Source organism: Mus musculus, chromosome 14, assembly GCF_000001635.26.
Source record: "Mus musculus strain C57BL/6J chromosome 14, GRCm38.p6 C57BL/6J".
Taxonomy (NCBI): Eukaryota; Metazoa; Chordata; class Mammalia; order Rodentia; family Muridae; genus Mus; species Mus musculus.
The window spans coordinates 103,217,045-103,238,294 of NC_000080.6; the positions used below are offsets into that span (position 1 = coordinate 103,217,045).

Sequence of the window (21,250 nt, forward strand, 5' to 3'; positions counted from 1 at the left end):
CTGAGTAAATTACAATATTTTTGTGAACTTCTAACCTAACAATTTTTGTAATTAAAATAATCCATTTTTAATTAAAACTCAAGTTAGTTTTTCCCTTCCATCTTTCCCTTCTCCAGAAACTTCACTTTTCCAGAAAGTCTGCTTTGAAAAACACTCAATCGCTAGTGATACATCATAACCGAGAATCTTGTGGTGCTTCCTTTAGGAAATGTCTGCAGGAGAAAAGTATATATGTTTCGTTTCTAGTCTGTAGCTGCCAAGAGAAGCAATACAAAAAGCTGCTCTAATAACAATCTGTCATGTAACATGTCCGACAGCAACATACCAAATGCAAGGTAATACTAGCTTTCTAATGATTTTTGGCAGTTTCTAGCACACCTTTACATATTTTCCTTGACGTAAGAAAATTCTACATGGGAAATAAGGGAACATGCCAATAGCTGTAGGGCTTGGGAAACTAAGACAAAAGGATGCAAGTTCCAGCTGACTTAAGATAGAGGGAAAAAGGATCATTCAATACTGAAAACTTAAACTGGAAAAATAGTCATGACCATAAAGAGAAGTCAGGCAATGACACTGTTTAAAATATTAAATATTTGAGATGTTCAAATATATGTATTTATGGACATGGTTGACATGTATAATCTCCAGTAGGAGAGGAAGGGGAAATTGATGTAATTTTATTTCAATTAAGTATGTATAAAAATTTTTTTATAAAAAAATTTAAGTTATAAAAAAACAGAAAAAGAATATATATTAATTGTGGTATATTTTCAAAGACTTTAATTTAAACACATACTTAATTACTACTTTCTTTTTAGCAAATACACACAAAGCTTCAGTTTTCAGTTACACTTCCAGGTCCCTCTGAAAACACTGACAACAAGCAATAGTGAAATGACAGCTTATTACCTGAAAATATCTGGTAAATTTTTTTACCTATTTCAACTATAATCTAGTTAAAATTACAGTAAATAAGTGTGCAATAAATACTTGTTGAGAGGTTGAAAAAGATATTTAGACTAATTTAAATTGCAAACAGCTGTCTATAAGATTAAGGTTAGAATATTCATAATCTCACCAGCATTGAAATGTAAAGAAAAGATTTTAACTTTTTAAAAATTTTCTAGAAACAAATTACTAATCTTAGTATTTCTTTCCCTGGCATTCATTAATAACTAATAAAGCTAATGTTTTCCAATGCTGGCTCTTAAATTACTGTAAATTTCTACTGAGATCCTAAAAAAATATGTGTCATCGATTTTTTTATAGTGCTTTCTAACAATGCAAAAGCAGTTACTAAATGCTTCCTATGTTTAACATGCCAGCATATTTTATAAAAACCATTTCATACGTTATTTATTTCTTATGTACTTTATCCATTCTTGTGTTTTGCGTGTGCATGTGTATGTGTGCATGTGTGTGTGTGTGTGGAGGTGTGTGTATGTGTGGAGGTGTGTGTGGTGGAGGTGTGTGTGTGTGTGTTTGTGTGTGGAGGTGTGTGTGGTGGAGGTGTGTGTGTGTGTGTGTGTATGTGTGTATGTGTGGAGGTGTGTGTGTGTGTGATGGAGGTGTGTGTGTGTGTGTGTGGTGGAGGTTTGTATGTGTGTGTATGTGTGTGGTGGAGGTTTGTGTGTGTGTGTATGTGTGTATGTGTGTAGGTGTGTAGGTGTGTGTGGTGGAGGTGTGTGTGTGTATGTGTGTATGTGTGTATGTGTGGAGGTGTGTGTGTGTGTGTGGAAGTGTGTGTGGTGGAGGTGTGTGTGTGTGGTGGAGGTTTGTGTGTGTGTGTGTGTGTGTGTGTGTGGAGGTGTGGAGGTGTGTGTGTGTGTGGAGGTGTGTGTGTGTGGAGGTGTGTGTGGTGGAGGTGTGTGTGTGTGTGTGTATGTGTGGAGGTGCGTGTGTTTGGAGGTGTGTGTGGAGGTGTGTAATAGAGCTCTGACAGTGTGTCATGGAGGGTCTGGATCACACTGAACTCCTGCTTAGCGGCAAAGCACCCTTACGTACTGTGCCATTTTGCTAACCCTATTTAGAACAGAAAAGATTGCTTATGCTCTGTAACTTACTTTCTTTTTTTGTCATTAATTGATTTATTCATTTTACATCTGATTGCTTTCCCCCCTCTTATTTGGTCCCCCCCTCACAGAGTCCCTACTCCCATTTCCCTCTCCTTCTCCTCTGAGAGGTTTGTGCCCTTCCCTCCGTGGGTACCCACCATCCTGGCACATTGAGTCTCTGCAGTGTAACTTACTTTCAAATGAAACAGCAATACACAATTATATACATATTTACTGTCTAATCACACTTTAGAGGGGAGCTGTCACTTAGACTAAGACTGCTCATTACAGTTAAGAACGGCCCCCATAGGCTCGTCCTATTGAGTGCTTGGTTCCCAGCCACTGGAACCATTTGAAAGGGTTAGGAGATGGAGCACTGTTGGAGAGGTCTGACCTTGTTAGAGGAGCTGTGTCCCACGGAGGTGAACTTCAGGGTTTCAGGAGCCCACACACACAGAGCCCAGTTTCTCTCTGCCTACTGCTAGTGGCTCACCATGTAAGCAGCTCTGCCACACCTGCCGTTACTGTGCTCCCTGCCATGATGACCATCGGCTCACTACCCTCTGAAACTGTAAGCCAGCCCCGAGGAAGCGCTTCTTCTACAAGATGCCTTCCTCGTGGTGTTTTGTCATGGCAATAAAAGAGTAAGACTTTTTACATAAGCATGACAATTAGAGAATAACTTATTATGAAACAGATAGTCATTTGTTAATCATTTGCAAATATAATAATTATTAATAAGGAAGATGAGGCACCAACCTATGAATGTCTCTACTTATTGTTGTTTTATTCCTCCACTGTAAGAGATTTCCAAAAAGGACATACCTGGCTGAGCTTTTCCATATGTCCCACTAAAAGTGGAAAACGATGAACTAGTGTTGAGTCGTTCTCCGTGCTGACTTGCTTAACAATCGATCGCAGCAACACTTCTCCATCGTATGCAATAGGGAAGAGAGAAGTCAGCTTCACAGAAGTGTGACACAGAGCTGACATGACAGCTGCAAGGAGCCGGCTACTTGACGTCTTAAAGTTTGCTTCCTGGATATCCTTGTAAGAACAAAAGTAACCCTTAAGTACTGCATCGCTGTAAACCAAGTTCCCTCACATATACCCGGGTATATCACCCAGTCATCTAAGTGGCTTCAATACTGGATAAAAGCACAGCAATACAGCAAAACACCATTAAACCATTATCTAGTGATAACGGGGAAGAAGACTCAAGCAAAGGTTACTTTCAGTCCTACTGCAACCCAATGGTCAGGCATGTGTGTGTCTGTACAGTCACCTTCTTTCTAGCATCTTTCAATGTGAGATGTTAAAGGACTCCCACTAGACTCTATCAAACACACAGTCTGTAAGCAATGGAACTACTTTACACAGAAATAAAGAATACGGATTGCACTTTTGTAATACCATTTTACTAAGGTCACAAAATGTTACACCCAAGTTTATGTAGAAATCTTAGCTCGGCTGTATATTTTTTTCTGATTTTTTAAAACTTATTAACCAAGGAAATCCTAACTCAAAAAAAATTATACATACATACACTACTTAGCTCTTCAAGCATTTGTGTTATCAGTGAAGAATAAAAATATAGCAATATATCACTTTGATGCAATGCTGTAAAAGCTAGCCCAACAAAGGGAGACTGCTATGCTGAGAATACCTAGTTGACCCACTGGCCCCAGCAGCACTGTTCAGGGAACCACTGGTCGGGTAAATATCCTGTCCTACCATGGATCCAAGTGCACTGGGGTCCACTGTGATGACGATGAATCCCGAAGAACAGGGTAAATCAAGCTGTCACTTCCGCTACAATATTAAATGAAAGTGGCAAGAAAACACAGTACGTGTTTCCAAACTCATTCAAGACTTCACAGTTAAGGAGGATGTTAGCTATAGATTATTCTTCTACAACACAGCATAGTGTTCCCAAACTAAAGAAAGTATTCAATATTATTTTATCACCAAGTAAGCTGTTAGTTATAGGTTGTTCTTAAGAGATCCTAATACAGGTTAGGATGCTTCACTCCATTCTTGTTTACAAAGTTCTTATCACTGATTAACTGCTAATTCTGGTGAGCATATTTTGAATACCTATTGAAAATATAATATGATTTTCCCTTAATTTAGTTAATATAAAGAGCTCCTTTTCTCTCCAGTACTTGAAACCGAACTCTATTAGCACTAGGAGAGCACCTTATCACTGAGCCGTACTCCAGAACAATTCCTTCTAATGACTTCTAGATGTTAATCCCCCCGCACTTCAAGATAACTAACACTACTCTATTCGTGCTTTCTAACTCAATAGTGTTATAAGAATGCTTGTGCCTTAGTGATATTTGTCCAGTATTTATTCTCACAGTATCTGTTAGGTTTTGGTATTAGGCATATCATCAGTTATGGGCTCTGTTTGTTTGTTTGTTTGCTTGTGGGTGCAGCAAACATTATTGATTGTATTCAAGAGAGTAAGGAGGGCTCCCTAGGCCCTGCCTGTGTTAAAGACGGGATTTTTCATAAATGTTTAAAGACTCTGGAAGACAATATCCAAGTTAGAAATTTGATTTGTGGCAAAGTTTAAATACCGAATTCTATTTTTTTAATGGACAAAAGGCAATTAAGATCCCCCTTTCCCCCTTAGACCTTTAGAGTTAAGGTCTGCCAGGTGGCCCTGGAACTTATTATGTAGGCTCTACTCTTTAAAGTAATTTTTAAAAAATGTGTATCTGAGTGTTTTTTCTTCATGTAACACTGCACCACTTGGGAACCTTAAGCTTGAGAAAGGCAGAAGAGGACGTCTACCATGGCGGAGCTGGAGTTACAGGTGGCTGTAAGCCCTCATGTGGGCACTGGGAACTGGGCCAGGGTCTGCTTGATGACTGGCCAGTATCCTCAATGGCTGAGCGACCATCTCTCCTGCTCTGATTTCACAACTTTAATCTTTTAAATTCTGCTAGATTTATTTATGGCCAAGTATATGATTTATCTTAGCAGATATTCCATGTGTATTGAAAAAATATGTATCCTGTAGCTGCTTTTTATAGTTTTTTAAATGTCAATAAGATTACTATGGGATGGAGAGATGGTTCCACTTGGCAGTTAAGAACACTTCCTGTTTTCTTCAGAGGACGAATTGAATTCAGTAGATCAGAGCTGCCTATGACTCCAGCTCCAACAGTCCTCTTCTCCTCTCTACTTAACTGCATATATGTGCACACACATACAGATATATAAACACGTAATTAAAAATAAAAGAAAATCTTAAATATCAAGATGGTTTACATCATTGTTCAAATCCCCACTCCCCTCCACCTTTTGTCTGGTTGTACCACTGATTATTGCAACATGAGAACTGATGTCTCCACCCATCAGTCTCAGCGTCTGTCTGTCTTATAGCTCTGTCAAGCATTTGTGCCAAGTGCCTTCATGTGTGAATGATGTTGGCACGCCCTTCACTCCCTCCCTCTCCCTGTTCTTATAATGGAAAGCCTTTGCCCAGGGTCATGTGGTGCTGCACTTGTTCTCACACTCACTGTGGTCTCTCTCCCTCTCAAATAACCTCACCTCTAGACTGAAAGAAAACATGTCTGATAATTTATAATAGACAATACCAGAGAATGAAGCAATTTTTCTAAATTTTAGCTATAAAAGTGATGCATACCAAGTAGATTTCTTTTTTTATTCCCCCCCAGTAGATTTCTAACTGATCACTAGTATTTAATAAGGTAAGAAAATTTGAATCAATTTTCTTGCTGAATAGTAAGCAATCTATTTTATTTTCAACCAATACCTTAAAAGAGTAACTGACCTGATCCAGGCAATTGAGCAGATCACAGAGGCATGCCCACTGTAGTGCCGGCGTTGGGTAGAAGGAGTGAAAGCAGGCGGTGAAGGTGTTGTGGCACTCCTGAAGCACAGCTTCTAGTAGCCTCAGGGGCTGGCTGAGGTATCCCTGAGGGTCATTATCCAACTTCACCATGCAATGATCAACTCCTTCCGATAAGATTTTTCTTAACAAAGTTCTTGTTTTTCCAATACACTCAGCTAATTTGCTAGTTTCTTCAACAACTGCTTTTCCTGTAGCTTTGAGAAAATAAAAGGTGCCAATAAACCAAAGTGTATATATGATAGTAATCCAGTCATTTACTATACAAATAAAAAGCAAACACCAAAACCCAGAAATGAAACTGTTTAAGAGATTGTATGGGCTGGTTTTGTGTGTCAACTTGATACAGGCTGGAGTTATCACAGAGAAAGGAGCTTCAGTTGGGGAAATGCCTCCATGAGATCCAGCTGTAAGGCATTTTCTCAATTAGTGATTATGATGGTTTGTATATTCTTGGACCAGCGAGTGGCACCATCTGGAGGTGTGGCCTTGATGGAATAGGTGTGACCTGGTTACAGTAGGTGTGTCACTGTGGGTGTGGGCTTAAGACTCTCACCCCAGTGGCCTGGAAGTCAATCTTCCACTAGCAGTCTTTGGATGAAGACATAGAGCTCTCAGCTCTGCCTGCGCCATGACAGCCTGGATGCTGCCATGCTCCCTCCTTGGTGATAATGAACTAAACCTCTGAACTTGTAAGCCAGCCCCAAGCAAATGTTGTTTTTTATAAGACTTGCCTTGGTCATGGTGTCTGCTCACAGCAATAAAACCCTAAGACAGTGATCAAGGGGGAAAGGCCCCTTGTGGGTGGTGCCATCTCTGGGCTGGTAGTCTTGGGTTTATAAGAGAGCAGGTTGAGCAAGTCAGGGGAAGCAAGCTAGTAAAGAACATCCCTCTATGGCCTCTGCATCAGCTCCTGCTCCCTGACCTGTTTGAGTTCCAGTCCTGACTTCTTTCAGTGATGAACAGCAATGTAGAAATGTAAGCTGAATAAAACCTTTCTTCCCCAACTTGCTTCTTGGTCATGATGTTTGTACAGGAATAGAAACCCTGACTAAGACAGAGATTAAGTGTGCTACAAAATTCAATATAGAAAAAAAGAACTGGCATTAATACTTAAGTGTCAATTAGTGGTTGAAATGTTTTCTATTTGAAAAAAAAGTTTAAAAGTTACATTTTTCTGTCTTTATTTTAGGAAGAACTTAAAGGTATCTTAGGATCTTAAACACTTGACTATCTCTATATTGATTTTCTCCAATGTTATTTTAAAAGATCACCATACCTGATACTGGGTATATCTCACAGGTGTAGACGCGCAGTAACCGCAGACAACAGGTGCCCACGAAGCGCAGCCGCTCTAAGTCAAGGAGTGTAGCGGTGAACTGGAACCCTTTCAGCCCCCTGAGCTCTTCCACTCCTAAGACTAAGGTGGTCCAGCTCCAGTGAAGAATGCTCAGCAGCGACTCGAAGCACTCCTACTCGGGACAAGGAAGGCACACCGTCAGTTCAAGTGAGAGCACACTTGGAGTAAAGGGGGCCATCGGCACGCCACTTCAAAACTAACTTGAACTTCTTGCTGAGTTTTGGTAGATGAAATAAAACACCTTTATATATTTTTTTATATTTTCCTTTTACCTGCCTAGCTAGCTTATCTTATAAATGTAGACAAAAGAAGAAAAAGAAAAAATATAGTTTACATGTTTCATCGAAATGATAAATTTATATAGTATAACAATTTCAAGTAGTGTTAAAATATTATAAATCAGTGATATCTATCTATCTATACAATACATATATATTAAAATGTATAATTAAAACTATAGCCAATTTTTGAGAAGTTGACCAGAAGATACTAACAAAACCCATTATTTGGGTTTTTTAAAATTCCCAAGCATGGGCTCATGGGGTTGGCTTCCTTAAGTAAGGTTCTAGATAGTCTGAGAAAGGTCACACTTAAATGGTGGCAAACACTATAGAACCTCAGAAAGGAGTACTTTCCTCCCCAATCCTCACACAGGTCCAGATGACTGCTGACATAATAAAAAAAAATAAAAAATTTAAAATAAATGACCGAATAATAAATAAATAATTTCAATTACCTATTAACCACAAGGCCATTTATATATACATATAGAAATTTTTGGAAATGACAAGAACAGTATTATCTTAATGAAAAGGTAATTACTTATCAGGGTATGTGGTGTCTAGTCCGAAAAGTCACAGGTCATTTCAGATGTAGAAAAGCCACTGTAGCTGGACATGGTAAAGTCACAAGCAACATTTTTACTTTCCCACTACTGACAGGGTGCATTATCTTTGCCTAGACTATCTATAAACATCAAAATAAAAGCAGATCTGAATTCATAAAGCTATGCTGAGATAGCCTTAAAATTAACACTCAGCACTAAACAGCAAAGGTGTTAAAGTGGCTTACCACGGAGACAGTTCTTGCAAAAGACCTCTTTAAGATGTGGACAGGCTCACTCGTTTGCTGCTTGCCTTTTGAGGTACTGCCGTCACTGGTCGGGAGTCTGGTGGGAGAAGATAAATAATATACTCTGTTCAAACGTCCAGTGAAAACTTTCAATGCTCATTCCTTATTGTCAGTGGAGTGCTCAGTTACAAATGCAATATCTATATTATGTCCCGCTATCCTCAAGACTAAAGGACAATAATAGAAGAGGAGACAGATTTTTAAGATCCAGATTAAGATCCAGAGAGAAGTTTGGTAGACAGGAGCGAATCAGTGTCTTCTGGGCCTGACTGGAATGCTAACCACACGGAGACAGTGTATCTGTGGTTGCCGGGACAATATCAGCACGAGACTTGCAGGATACTAGCTAACATGCCCACGTGGATGGGAGAAATCTCCCAAGCCCACCACAGATGATGAGCTACAGACACTCAATGGCTGCTGAGAGTGGGAATGGAATGCAGTTTTCTCTAGGGAGGAGCTTCTGCTAGGTTACACAATTCCAAGTGGTCAGCACTAAACACATGGGAGTGACACTAACTAGACTCGGTACAAGATGTCATCTTCCCACCTAGCCACCTACCTAACCACAAAGCTACACACACACACACACACGCAAATACGCACACACATACACACACACGCAAATGCACACACATAATTATATAGATTTGGTATTCATATATAAAATATATGTATTTGTGAAATATATAATATTGAGTAATGAAATACTAAAATCAGTGTACATCAAAGATTATACAATTAAACCAAACAATGAATTACAGGTAAAATTTCAGTTTTAAGTGTATATATTAGAAATAATAAAAAAAATTCACCTTCAAAAATATCTATATATCTTAAGAAATCAGGAAAAACATCATAGAAAGCAAAGGAGGGGCATGAAATAGGGCTAGGGAAAGGGCAGGGTAGATCTGGAATGAATTAGAGGGAGAAGCATGGATGAATACTCTTAAAATACATTGTGAAATTCCCAAAGAAGTAATAAAAATAATATATTAAAATGTACATTCACCATAGTGAAATAATCATCTTTAATATCCAGCATTAAGAATATAAATGTCATATTCCCTAGGGATGCACATATTCAACGGTAGTTCACAAGAGCAGTCTGTGCAATTTGCTATATTCACAAAGTGCTTTCGGGCCAGAGAGAGAACTGAATTTTTAAAAGCCAAACCTCACAACCAAGCAGACAAACACTGCTAATGTCAAACAATGGCTACAATGTAATGACCAAAAGTGCTTTCTTGATAATATGAGATTTGTAACATTCAAATTATCTCAGTGATTACTAGAAGATACTTTTAGGAACTATGTATAGGAAGAAAGGCAGTTTTAATGGGGGGTTAATCTAGAAATAGACAAATACTTTGAAATATCAACTGCTTCTCATTCCAAGTTTGAATTAATTAAAATTCTTATTGTTAGTAATATAATAATAAACACTACGAGCAATTTGCGATTTCATTTAAAAGTGGAAGCTAAGATTTTTTTCAATGGCTTCTATCACAAAATACTGTTGTAAGACTATCAGGACAGAAATGAAGCAGAGTATCCAGTGCTGGCCTGGCCTGTCACTCCCTAACTTTAATCTCTAGCACAGAGGGGAAAAAGGAGTCCAATAAATTGATTAGGTGCACATCTAAAGTATTTTCCCATCCTAATTCACATTCTTTAAGACAAACTTTATTACATTTTGAAATTGGTATTAAAATCAAAAGGCAGATTAAAAAATTAGTTATTGGTATATTGCTATTGATATAATACTTTGCCACAATATGTAAAATTCTGAATTAAGTCTGATGCAGAAAATATTCACTAGTTATACTAAATACTAACAAAAATTTAAGTAACTGTATTCTACCAGGGTAACATTAATGTCCTCAGTGCTTGAATAATTTCTCCACTGCTGCATAATTTATAGTGATTTTATTTCAGCATAGCAAATGACTAAGTTGTATTAGTTAACTCAAAGTTAGTTAACTTTAATACCTGTATAACAGTTGAGGTATCTGACCAGCATTTACATCGGTACCATTATTTGACTTCTTTGAACTCTTGAACTGGAAAATCACCCTAAAAGCAAGAAGGAATAGGATGATATCAAAAATGACAAGCTTTAAGGGTGATTAAAGTTAGTAAGACATTTAATAATAAGATCTTCAAATTTTATGCTAATAAAAATTATTCATTTGTTCAATCTCAACTGAAACAGTAGTGTCCTGATTTGGAGCTCCTGAGTTATGAACCTAACGAACGACTGAGCTTGACGGGAACTCCTGGATGAGGAGCTCCACAGTCAGTGTTCAACTAAAGATTTCCACTTCTGAGCATAAAAGCAGCTTAACTAGATACATGTAGAAGCTTCAGCCTCCAGAGTCATGAGATTCCATTTGGAACAAACTATGTACAATAATCATGCAACTTTGGGTGAATTCAGTTCTAGCAAAAATCCAACAGGGAGCTGAAAGAGAAACATCCTAAGGCAGACTTAACTTCCTGTAAACACTCATCAGAACAGAATTCACCTCATAAATTAGCATGAACCTTGTATACGACTATGTTCAAGAGAAATGAAATGAACTGTTTCTCTTACAAACACTAGGATCAGACTAGAAGTGTAGACAGAGGGCTGGATTCTGCACATAGTAACCACACCATTACTCTAAGCATATCATTTTCCCATTGTATTTCTCTAATTTCCTGAGTATAAATGGGAAAGTTACTGCTTTAAAATTACTGAGGGAATCCAATAGTATACTGTATAAGGAATTGTTTTGTTACTTAGTGCAGTGTGTATGTATGTGCATGCACTGTGAGTGCTTGCAGCCCTGTGTATGTATGTGTACACATGGAGACCAGGGTCTACCTCAATCATTACTTCTCAAGAGTCAATCAGTGGTTTTTAGGAAAATGTCTCTCCCGGGTGGTGGTGACACTCGACTTTAATTCTTGCACTTGTGTGGTAGACAAAAGAAATTTTTGTGAGTTTGAGGCTAGCTTGGTCACTCTACAGAGTGAGTTCCAGTAAAGCCAGAGGTACACACAAGGGGGGGGTGAGAGGGAGGGGAGAGAGGGGGGGAGGGAGGGAGGGAGGGAGGGAGGGAGGGAGGGAGGGAGGGAGGGAGGGAGGGAGGAAGGAAGGAAGGAAGGAAGGAAGGAAGGAAGGAAGGAAGGAAGGAAGGAAGGAAGGAAGGAAGGTCGGTCCCCGTCTTTCAGTGGTTAGGCTGTCTGACTAGCAAGCTCAGGGACATACTTGTCGCTGCTCCCCAGTATATGTTCCCTCATCCCAATTTTCTACATGGATTCTTGGGATTAGACTCAGATCCTTCTCTCAGGCTTGTGTGGCAAACACCTTACTGACTGAGCTTTCCTCCTAGTCTGAAAGTGAGAAAAATTTCCTCTGCATTTCATTAAGATAATATTTTATATGACAGAAGCTTTGTATCTTACAAACGGTTTGCAAATATCGTATCAATCTACTCATCAAAACATTATGTGTACATATACATATATATCTGTATATAAGCTATGTATGTATATATTCACTATATATGTTTATATATGCATGTATACATGCACACATCCTTTTTATTATTCCAAACTCATCAGTATCCTGCACCCTTCCTCTATGCAATTGTTAATTCAGTTATAAAGCTTTGAAACATCTTGATACCCAGAAAGATACAAATGCCATTTGGTAAGAATAATGCACTCTTTTCTCCTTGCTCTGTCTAGTTTAATTAATGCATATTTGGTTATATATTATGTAAATTTATTTTTTAGCAATTATATTAATGCTCTGTGAGATTTCAGATCAATATCCCAAAAACAAAAATAAGAATTGACTAAGTCAAAGGTTTCCATTATGCTTACCCATCATCTGTGGTAATAGACGCTTGGCCGTGAGAGCCACAGTCACTGCTGGGCCCTGACACTCGAGCCCATGCTACGTACCACCATCCAGCTTGCAGGAGAACTGGCTCATCAAACATCATTGCATATTTTTCTCTAAAGAAATGAAGAAGTCAAACACCTTAGCCCTCGTCTGTTACATTTACCTACTATCAACTACCTTATACCAAAACCCATAAAATTGCTTTTTTTTTTTTTTTTTTGGTTTTTCGAGACAGGGTTTCTCTGTGTAGCCCTGGCTGTCCTGGAACTCACTTTGTAGACCAGGCTGGCCTCGAACTCAGAAATCCACCTGCCTCTGCCTCCCGAGTGCTGAGATTAAAGGCGTGTGCCACCACGCCCGGCCTAAAATTGCTTTTTTATTTTAAGATTTTTTCCAAACAAGAATCTTAAAATTTGGACACTTAACTAATTTCAGTTCCTTAGCTTTGGAAAATCAAATTTTCTTCCCTTTCTTTATGAATTCTACAACATTCTTAAATTTTTAAAACTTTCAAATTTATAAAACTTGTTTTAAAACAAGACAATTAGAAATTGTTACAAAAGCATTATCTAGACAAGAGAATTTTCCATTAGTTTTAAGAACTATTTATTTAGCTAAGAGTTCTGAGGGGTGAAATGTCAGGAAAATGACCCGCTAGCTTGGACATTTAGGACAAGTTACTACAATTATTCTGTGTTTTAGTTTACCTGAACCCTGAAGTGTAAATATATTATATTCCTGTATGAAATCCCCTCCAAATAAAAATCTTTAAATAATGAAATGGTCAAAAACTGTTTAGTTCACTGAGTTGTCTGTGGACTAAATTAATACAGATGCTGTCTGGAATTGAGCCTGTCAGAGAACAAGAACTACACATATAAAAAGTTAATTTCTTTTAACAGGAAATGACACTGAACTGTAAGAATAGCTGGTAGGAGGCCAAGTAAACGTGGCTGGATCTAACTGGTATTGATAACAAACAAAAAGAAAGAGCAATAAGCAGGAGACTCAGCAGAGCTCAGTAAAAATGTGTGAGGGATCCTGCTTTGCTAGTCCATGATCTGCTATGAATGAAGACTACACCAAAAAGACACAAATGCTACCCAGAAAACCTGGGGCCAGGGGAGTGAGGTAATGAAGAAACTCCACAACACTCACTACCAAGTTCATCATTGTTCAAATCTTAGAACCATAATCCTCTGTTCAAAAATAAGTAGCAAATAATAAGGGTCTATTAAAGTGTCACGAAAATGATCTTGTTTTAATGTGCTGTTTAGGTGAAACTGTATAAAATCTGAAGATGACATAGGACAAGAGCATCCTGAAGACCAGTGCGGTGGTTCTCGATCGTCCTAACCCTGGGATCCTCTAATGCAGCTCCTCCTGCTGCCGCGATCCCCAACCACAACATGATGGTCACTGCTACTTCACAAGTGTAATCCTGCTGCTCTTACTAACTGTAATGGAAATATATGTGAAGACAGATGTTTGCCAAAGGGGTCGTGACCCATAGGTTGAGAACCATTGATCTAGTGCTTACCGTAAACAGTATACAATCTTCAGTTCTCAAAAGTGTTATCTCTGGTACTATAGGTAAAGCCAACGCCTAGCCTGCATTTCTGAAAACATGTACTATTATCCGCAAAAAGATGTGACGTACCTTTTAAGGTTACTTTTGGCACATGTTTACGTGCATCCGTGAGGTTGTCTCTGTGTGTGTGCATGCGTGTATGTATGTGTGTGTGTGTGTATGTGTGTGTGTGTGTGTGTGTGTGTGTGTGCACGCGTGCGTGTGTACACACATGCACTCCTAGAGGCCAAGTGAACATGGAGAGTCTTCCTCACTTTTTCTCCAACTTATTTTCTGACACAGGGTAGGTTATCTCACTAACCCTGGAGCTTGCTAATTTTGCTATACTAGCAGGCCTGTGTGTGCCAGGGGTCACCTACCTCCACAGCCCCACCACTTCTTTGGATTTTTTCCCCATTAATTTATTTATTGATTCATATCAGTTCTGGTTTGCAGGCCCCTCTCTCCTCTCCTGCAACCTCCCTTCCCCCTCCCCTTTTCCTCAGAGAAAGGGAGCTCTCTACCCCGGCACCAACTTGCCTGGGACATTAAGTCAAATCAGGACTAAGCACATCCTCTTCCACTGAGGCCAGACAAGGCATCCCAGCTAGGGAAATGATCACCTTGGCTTTCATGTGAAGGCTGGCAATCTGAAGTAAGGGTGTTGTGTGTGTGTGTGTGTGTGTGTGTGTGTGTGTGTGTGTGTGTGTCTGTGTGTGTCTGTGTGTGTGTGTGTGTAAGAGAGAGAGAGAGAGAGAGAGAGAGAGAGAGACAGACAGGCAGACAGACAGACAGAACGGAGACAGAGAGAAGAGCTATACTGTGACAACTGAGCCATTTCCCCTGGCCACCAAATAGCATTTGTTAAACATAGCTATTTTTGGGAAGTATAGTGAACTATTGTTATTATAAAGCTCAGTTTATGTCTTTTTTCCATCACAACAGTACAGGGATCAAAACACTAATTTATCATAGTGTATTGGCGACACAATTCTTAGAATTCCAGAAAGGAGGCAAAACCTAAGTCTTTTTATACTAATAAATGTTTATAAATCAATACTCTGATCTAAGTATGTTGCCAAGAGCCTTCAATAAAGCTGATCACCTGCCTGAGTGTGTCATACATGTAAAATATTGACTAACTCAAGAATGAAAATACAAATATATGTATTTTTTTTTAATTTTCAGTCTTGAGTTGGTTATCTATATGAAAAATTAAGATTACACTTACTAATATATTCATATTCTACTTAACATTTCAGATAACAAGTCACAATGTAATGGATAGTGACTAAACTATTTTGCCAAGTTGTGTACCTGGTATAGGGGGACAGAATATCTGTTTGTGTGAAGACATTCTATGATATTTATAAGTGGATGAAACTGTTTAACAATGAACTTCTCAGAATATATTTCCAACACTGAGTGAAACATAGCTTTATATAGTTATATTTCCTTATTTTACCTTTAATAGATTATTCAAAAACTTCCTTTTAAAAATGTTTATTAAATTAAAATAAAATAAAATTTTTATTTCAAATGTGTAAAAACTTCAGTGAAAAACGAGGAAAACATTTACCTAGCCGCACAGTCATAAGCCAACACATCAGTCTCTGCAAGAAGGTCTCCATCCGTTTCATGATCTCCTCCATCAGGACCCAATTCAAATAGCTAGAGTAGAGAAAAAACACATTGTTCCCAATCATTCAGTTTTGTGCACCAAATTTATAATTTTGTGCATGTCCAGTATAACTAACCTATAAGTTATATAAAACTCTTATCTACTAAATTATAATTACTAAGTTAAATATTAAATTCAATAGCTAAATAAATTATATTAGTATACATGCATTTAAAATAAGAATTATACAGTGTTTTAGGGATGTATCAATTCTGTTCTATACTATTAATTTTGTACCTGATATGATAAAGTAGGAATATAAATTTCAAAGGATTTTGAAAAAACTTAAAGCATTTCAACTCAGAAATTCTAAATGAGGCAGACTCTTATCTCATTACTTAAAAGCTGTGAAGATCTGGGGTCTAGTTTCCTCGCCCATAAAAAAGAAAGTAGATACTAACAATGTCCATCCTGTAGTGATCATGCAAATCAAATGAAAGGATATTTGTGGAACCCTTGGACAAAAACCTTGCACAAAAAGATTATAAAAATATTACTACAGAGGAATTGAAAAGTCACATTAAGGTTCTAAAAGAAAAAAAAAATTCAGATAGCAAAAAGGAGTTTAGTAAGCAGCATGGAAAGAGAAGAGACGAAAACCTTGAAATAAAGGCTATAGATAGGCTAAGACTCTAGGTAAGGAAAAAGAAATCATGAGCAAAGACATCTTTTTAAAAACTGGGCTAATATGAGAATGAGACTTTTCAGATACAAGCCCCTAAACTCTTACCTAATACAAAGCTTTCAGCCCTGAAATGAGACTCCAGACTATATTTATATATTTATGCTTTTCTATATGTGACACTAATAATAAAGAGATTGAGAAGGAGTGAAGGGCAACATGGGAGGGGTTGGGAGGAGGAGTCCTAAAAGGGATTTGAGGGAGACCAGGAAGGTAGAGGGAGTGATGCAATTATAATTTAATTAACATTTTCTAAGAAAAATGGACTAACATTTGTAAACACATTTATTTCTAGAGAGTTATAGCAGGTAAGCAGCAACAACAGCAGATAAGACATTAAAATTACTGAACATTACTAAGCCTATATTTCAAATTTTCAACTATACCCTAGGGCCTAGAAACCTGTTTCTATGATCATACTTTACAGAGTCTCTCTCCCAGCGACCCTAGTATTCTTTGTTCTAAAGTAAAGTGATCACTGGCCCCTTCTTGCCAGCCTCACTCTGTACACGGGGGCAGGGACTTTCACTCCACTGCCCACAGAAAAGCATATGCTTCCATTTCCCTGACGTCACTGTGTCTCGTCTTCAGCAGTAAAAAAAGACTGTCAGCTCAGCCACACTCTTACTTCTGGCTGAGAATTTTAATAATCCTGAACTAATTCAACTTATATACAATAGCTTGTCTCTTATCTTTTGTAGTGGGAATGAATGAACTCGGGCCCTCACATGCGTCACAAGTGCACTGCCACTCAGTAACAAGAGTATCTGAGAAGAATATCCCAGTGTAAAACTGTTCAGTGCTTTTCCTTCTTTTCTGAGATGATCTCACAATTTGTCTCTTCCATTGTACTCAACAAACACTTTTAAACTCATACAACATTCCAGTCACGGCTTTAGGAACCGTAAGTTAAAAAATACAGATCATTAAAGCAAACAAACAAACAAAAAAAAAACAAACAAAACGAGCAAAAAGAGATATCAGTCTATGTTTGTGACAGGGAATAGGATTTTAAGTGACTGATTTTAAGTGGACTCATCAGAGTCAAGGTCAAAGGGGATGAGGAAGTGAGACGTGCAGGAAGAGTTGTAGCCAGAGAGAAGAACAAGTACCAAGGTCCTGACGCTGCATTGCTTGACCTATCTGAGAAACAAGCAAGTGCTAGAAAACAGAGGACAGTGACACAGGAAGCATACATGAAATCAGACGTGTTCCAGGGAATTCTGATAGACTCTAGTTCTGTTAAGGCATTGGTTCTCAACCTGTGGGCCACAAGCAATTTGTGGGTCACATGTCAGATATCCTGAATATCAGAAATTTACATTCGATTCATAACTATCAAATTAGTTATGAAGGAACAAAAAAATACTTTTAAGGCTGGCAGTCACCACAGCTGTGGCACTAGATGAATGAGTGGCAGCATCAGGAGGTGAGAAGCACTGCTCTAATGCCTTCTTCAGTCATAGGGCAGAAACACACTGTGATATTCCACCCCTCAAAAAAACTCTTTCGGCACAAGGGAGAAACATACATCATCTTGAAGAGCTTGGTGGATGCTATGCAAATGTACTAATAAATATAAATCAGCCGTTCCATGTGAATCATCCTGACGAGTTGGCTGGGTATTAGCTACTGAACTCCACGACTCACTGATTCACTGAGTCAAACCACTCTGAACCATTCTGAAGATGGTGGACTAAAATACACACAGCCTGAAACTACTGTGGTTTTAGTATAAGCAGATGTGCTAGAGGTATTCTTTTTTTTTTTAATTAAGATTTTTCTCATTTACATTTCCAATGCTACCCCAAAAGTCCCCCATACCCACGCGCCCCACTCCCCAGTCCACCCACTCCCCTTTTTTGGCCCTGGCATTCCCCTGTACTGGGGCATATAAAGTTTGCAAGTCCAATGGGCCTCTCTTTGCAGTGATGGCCAACTAGGCCATCTTTTGATACATATTCAGCTAGAGACAAGAGCTCCCGGGTACTGGTTAGTTCATAATGTTGTTCCACCTATAGGGTTGCAGATCCCTTTAGCTCCTTGGGTGCTTTCTCTAGCTCTTCCATTGGGGGCGCTGTGATCCATCCAATAGCTGACTGTGAGCATCCACTTCTGTGTTTGCTAGGCCCCAGCATAATCTCACAAGAGACAGCTATATCGGGGTCCTTTCAGCAAAATCTTGCTAGTGTATGCAATGGTATCAGAATTTGGAAGCTGATTATGGGATGGATCGCTGGATATGGCTATCACTAGATGGTCCATCCTTTCGTCACAGCTCCAAATTTTGTCTCTGTAACTCCTTCCATGAGTGTTTTGCTCCCAATTCTAAGAAGGAACAAATTGTCCACACTTTGGTCTTCGTTCTTCTTGAGTTTCATGCACTTAGCAAATTGTATCTTATATCTTGGGTATCCTAAGTTTCTGGGCTAATATCCACTTATCAGTGAGTACATATTGTGTGAGTTCCTTTGTGAATGGGTTACCTCACTCAGGATAATACCCTCCAGGTCCATCCATTTGCCTAGGAATTTCATAAATTCATTCTTTTTAATAGCTGAGTCGTACTCCATTGTGTAAATGTATCACATTTTCTGTATCCATTCCTCTGTTGAGGGGCATCTGGGTTCTTTCCAGCTTCTGGCTATTATAAATAAGGCTGCTATAAACATAGTGGAGCATGTGTCCTTCTTACCGGTTGGGACATCTTCTGGATATATGCCCAGGAGAGGTATTGCTGGATCCTCTAGGAGAACTATGTCCAATTTTCTGAGGAACTGCCAGACTGATTTCCAGAGTGGTTGTACAAGCTTGCAATTCCACCAACAATGGAGGAGTGTTCCTCTTTCTCCACATCCTCTCCAGCATCTGCTGTCACCTGAATTTTTGATCTTAGCCATTCTGACTGGTGTGAGGTAGAATCTCAGGGTTGTTTTGATTTGCATTTCCCTGATGATGAAGGATGTTGAACATTTTTTCAGGTGCTTCTCTGGCATTCAGTATTCCTCAGGTGAGAATTCTTTGTTCAGCTCTGAGCCCCATTTTTAATGGGGTTATTTGTTTTTCTGGAGTCCACCTTCTTGAGTTCTTTATATATATTGGATATTAGTCCCCTATCCGATTTGGGATAGGTAAAGATCCTTTCTCAATCTGTTGGTGGCCTTTTTATCTTATTGACAGTGTCTTTTGCATTGCAGAGGCTTTGCAATTTTATGAGGTCCCATTTATCGATTCTTGATCTTACAGCACAAGCCATTGCTGTTCTATTCAGGAATTTTTCCCCTGTACCCATAGGCTTTTCCCTACTTTCTCCTCTATAAGTTTCAGTGTCTCTGGTTTTATGTGGAGTTCCTTAATCCACTTAGATTTGACCTTAGTACAAGGAGATAGAAATGGATCAATTCGCATTCTTCTACATGATAACCACCAGTTTTGCCAGCACCATTTGTTGAAAATGCTGTCTTTTTTCCACTGGAGGGTTTTAGCTCCCTTGTCAAAGATCAAGTGACCATAGGTGTGTGGGTTCGTCTCTGGGTCTTCAATTCTGTTCCATTGGTCTACTTGTCTGTCACTATACCAGTACCATGCAGTTTTGATCACAATTGCTCTGTAGTACAGTTTTAGGTCTGGCATGGTGATTCCACCAGAGGTTCTTTTATCCTTGAGAAGAGTTTTTGCTATCCTCGGTTTTTTGTTATTCCAGATGAATTTGCCGATTGCCCTTTCTAATTCGTTGAAGAATTGAGTTGGAATTTTGATGGGGATTGCATTGAATCTGTAGATTGCTTTTGGCAAGATAGCCATTTTTACAATGTTGATCCTGCCAATCCATGAGCATGGGAGATCTTTCCATCTTCTGAGATCTTCTTTAATTTCTTTCTTTAGAGACTTGAAGTTCTTATCATACAGATCTTTCACTTCCTTAGTTAGAGTCACACCAAGGTATTTTATATTATTTGTGACTATTGAGAAGGGTGTTGTTTCCCTAATTTCTTTCTCAGCCTGTTTATCCTTTGTATACAGAAAGGCCATTGACTTGTGTGAGTTAATTTTATATCCAGCTACTTCATTGAAGCTGTTTATCAGGCTTAGGAGTTCTCTGGTGGAATTTTTAGGGTCACTTATATATACTATCATATCATCTGCAAAAAGTGATATTTTGACTTCTTCCTTTCCAATTTGTATCCCCTTGTTCTCCTTTTGTTGTCTAATTGCTCTGGCTAGGACTTCAAGTACAATGTTGAATAGGTAGGGCGAGAGTGGACAGCCTTGTCTAGTCCCTGATTTTAGTGGGATTGCTTCCAGCTTCTCACCATTTACTTTGATGTTGGCTATTGGTTTGCTGTAGATTGCTTTTATCATGTTTAGGTATGGGCCTTGAATTCCTGATCTTTCCAAGACTTTTATCATGAATGGGTGTTGGATTTTGTCAAATGCTTTCTCAGCATCTAACGAGATGATCATGTGGTTTTTGTCTTTGAGTTTGTTTATATACTGGATTACATTGATTGAGTTCTATATATTAAACCATCCCTGCATCCCTGGGATGAAACCTACTTGGTCAGGATGGATGATTGTTTTGATGTGTTCTTGGATTCGGTTAGCAAGAACTTTATTGAGGATTTTTGCATCAATATTCATAACGGAAACTGGTCTGAAGTTCTCTATCTTTGTTGGGTCTTTTTCTGGTTTAGGTAGCAGAGTAATTGTGGCTTCATAGAATGAGTTGGGTAGAGTACCTTCCGTTTCTATTTTGTGGAATAGTTTGTGAAGAACTGGAATTAGGTCTTCTTTGAAGGTCTGATAGAACTCTGCACTAAACCCATCTGGTCCTGGGCTTTTTTTGGCTGGGAGACTATTAATAACTGCTTCTATTTCTTTAGGGGATATGGGACTGTTTAGATGGTCAACATGATCCTAATTCAACTTTGGTACCTGGTATCTGTCCAGAAATTTGTCCATTTCGTCCAGGTTTTCCAGTTTTG

The 21,250-nt window shown here is 38.6% G+C and overlaps 1 protein-coding gene across 39 annotated transcripts in view; it reads right to left on the reverse strand.

The window, feature by feature from the left end:
• Mycbp2 (MYC binding protein 2, E3 ubiquitin protein ligase) overlaps positions 1-21,250 on the reverse strand; it is a 233,430-nt gene that overhangs the window by 103,634 nt on the left and 108,546 nt on the right. For 36 of the 39 annotated variants that reach the window (XM_017315794.2, XM_017315789.2, XM_011244906.3 and 33 more), the window contains 7 exons: positions 15,482-15,573; positions 12,311-12,445; positions 10,427-10,510; positions 8,375-8,471; positions 7,223-7,415; positions 5,866-6,140; positions 2,883-3,104 (listed from right to left, as the gene is read on the reverse strand). In XM_017315794.2, the coding sequence (XP_017171283.1) occupies positions 2,883-3,104; positions 5,866-6,140; positions 7,223-7,415; positions 8,375-8,471; positions 10,427-10,510; positions 12,311-12,445; positions 15,482-15,573 (1,098 nt within the window). The remainder of the gene's footprint in view (positions 1-2,882; positions 3,105-5,865; positions 6,141-7,222; positions 7,416-8,374; positions 8,472-10,426; positions 10,511-12,310; positions 12,446-15,481; positions 15,574-21,250) is intronic. The other 3 variants (XM_011244896.3, XM_017315785.2, NM_207215.2) reach the window with 1 other exon arrangement.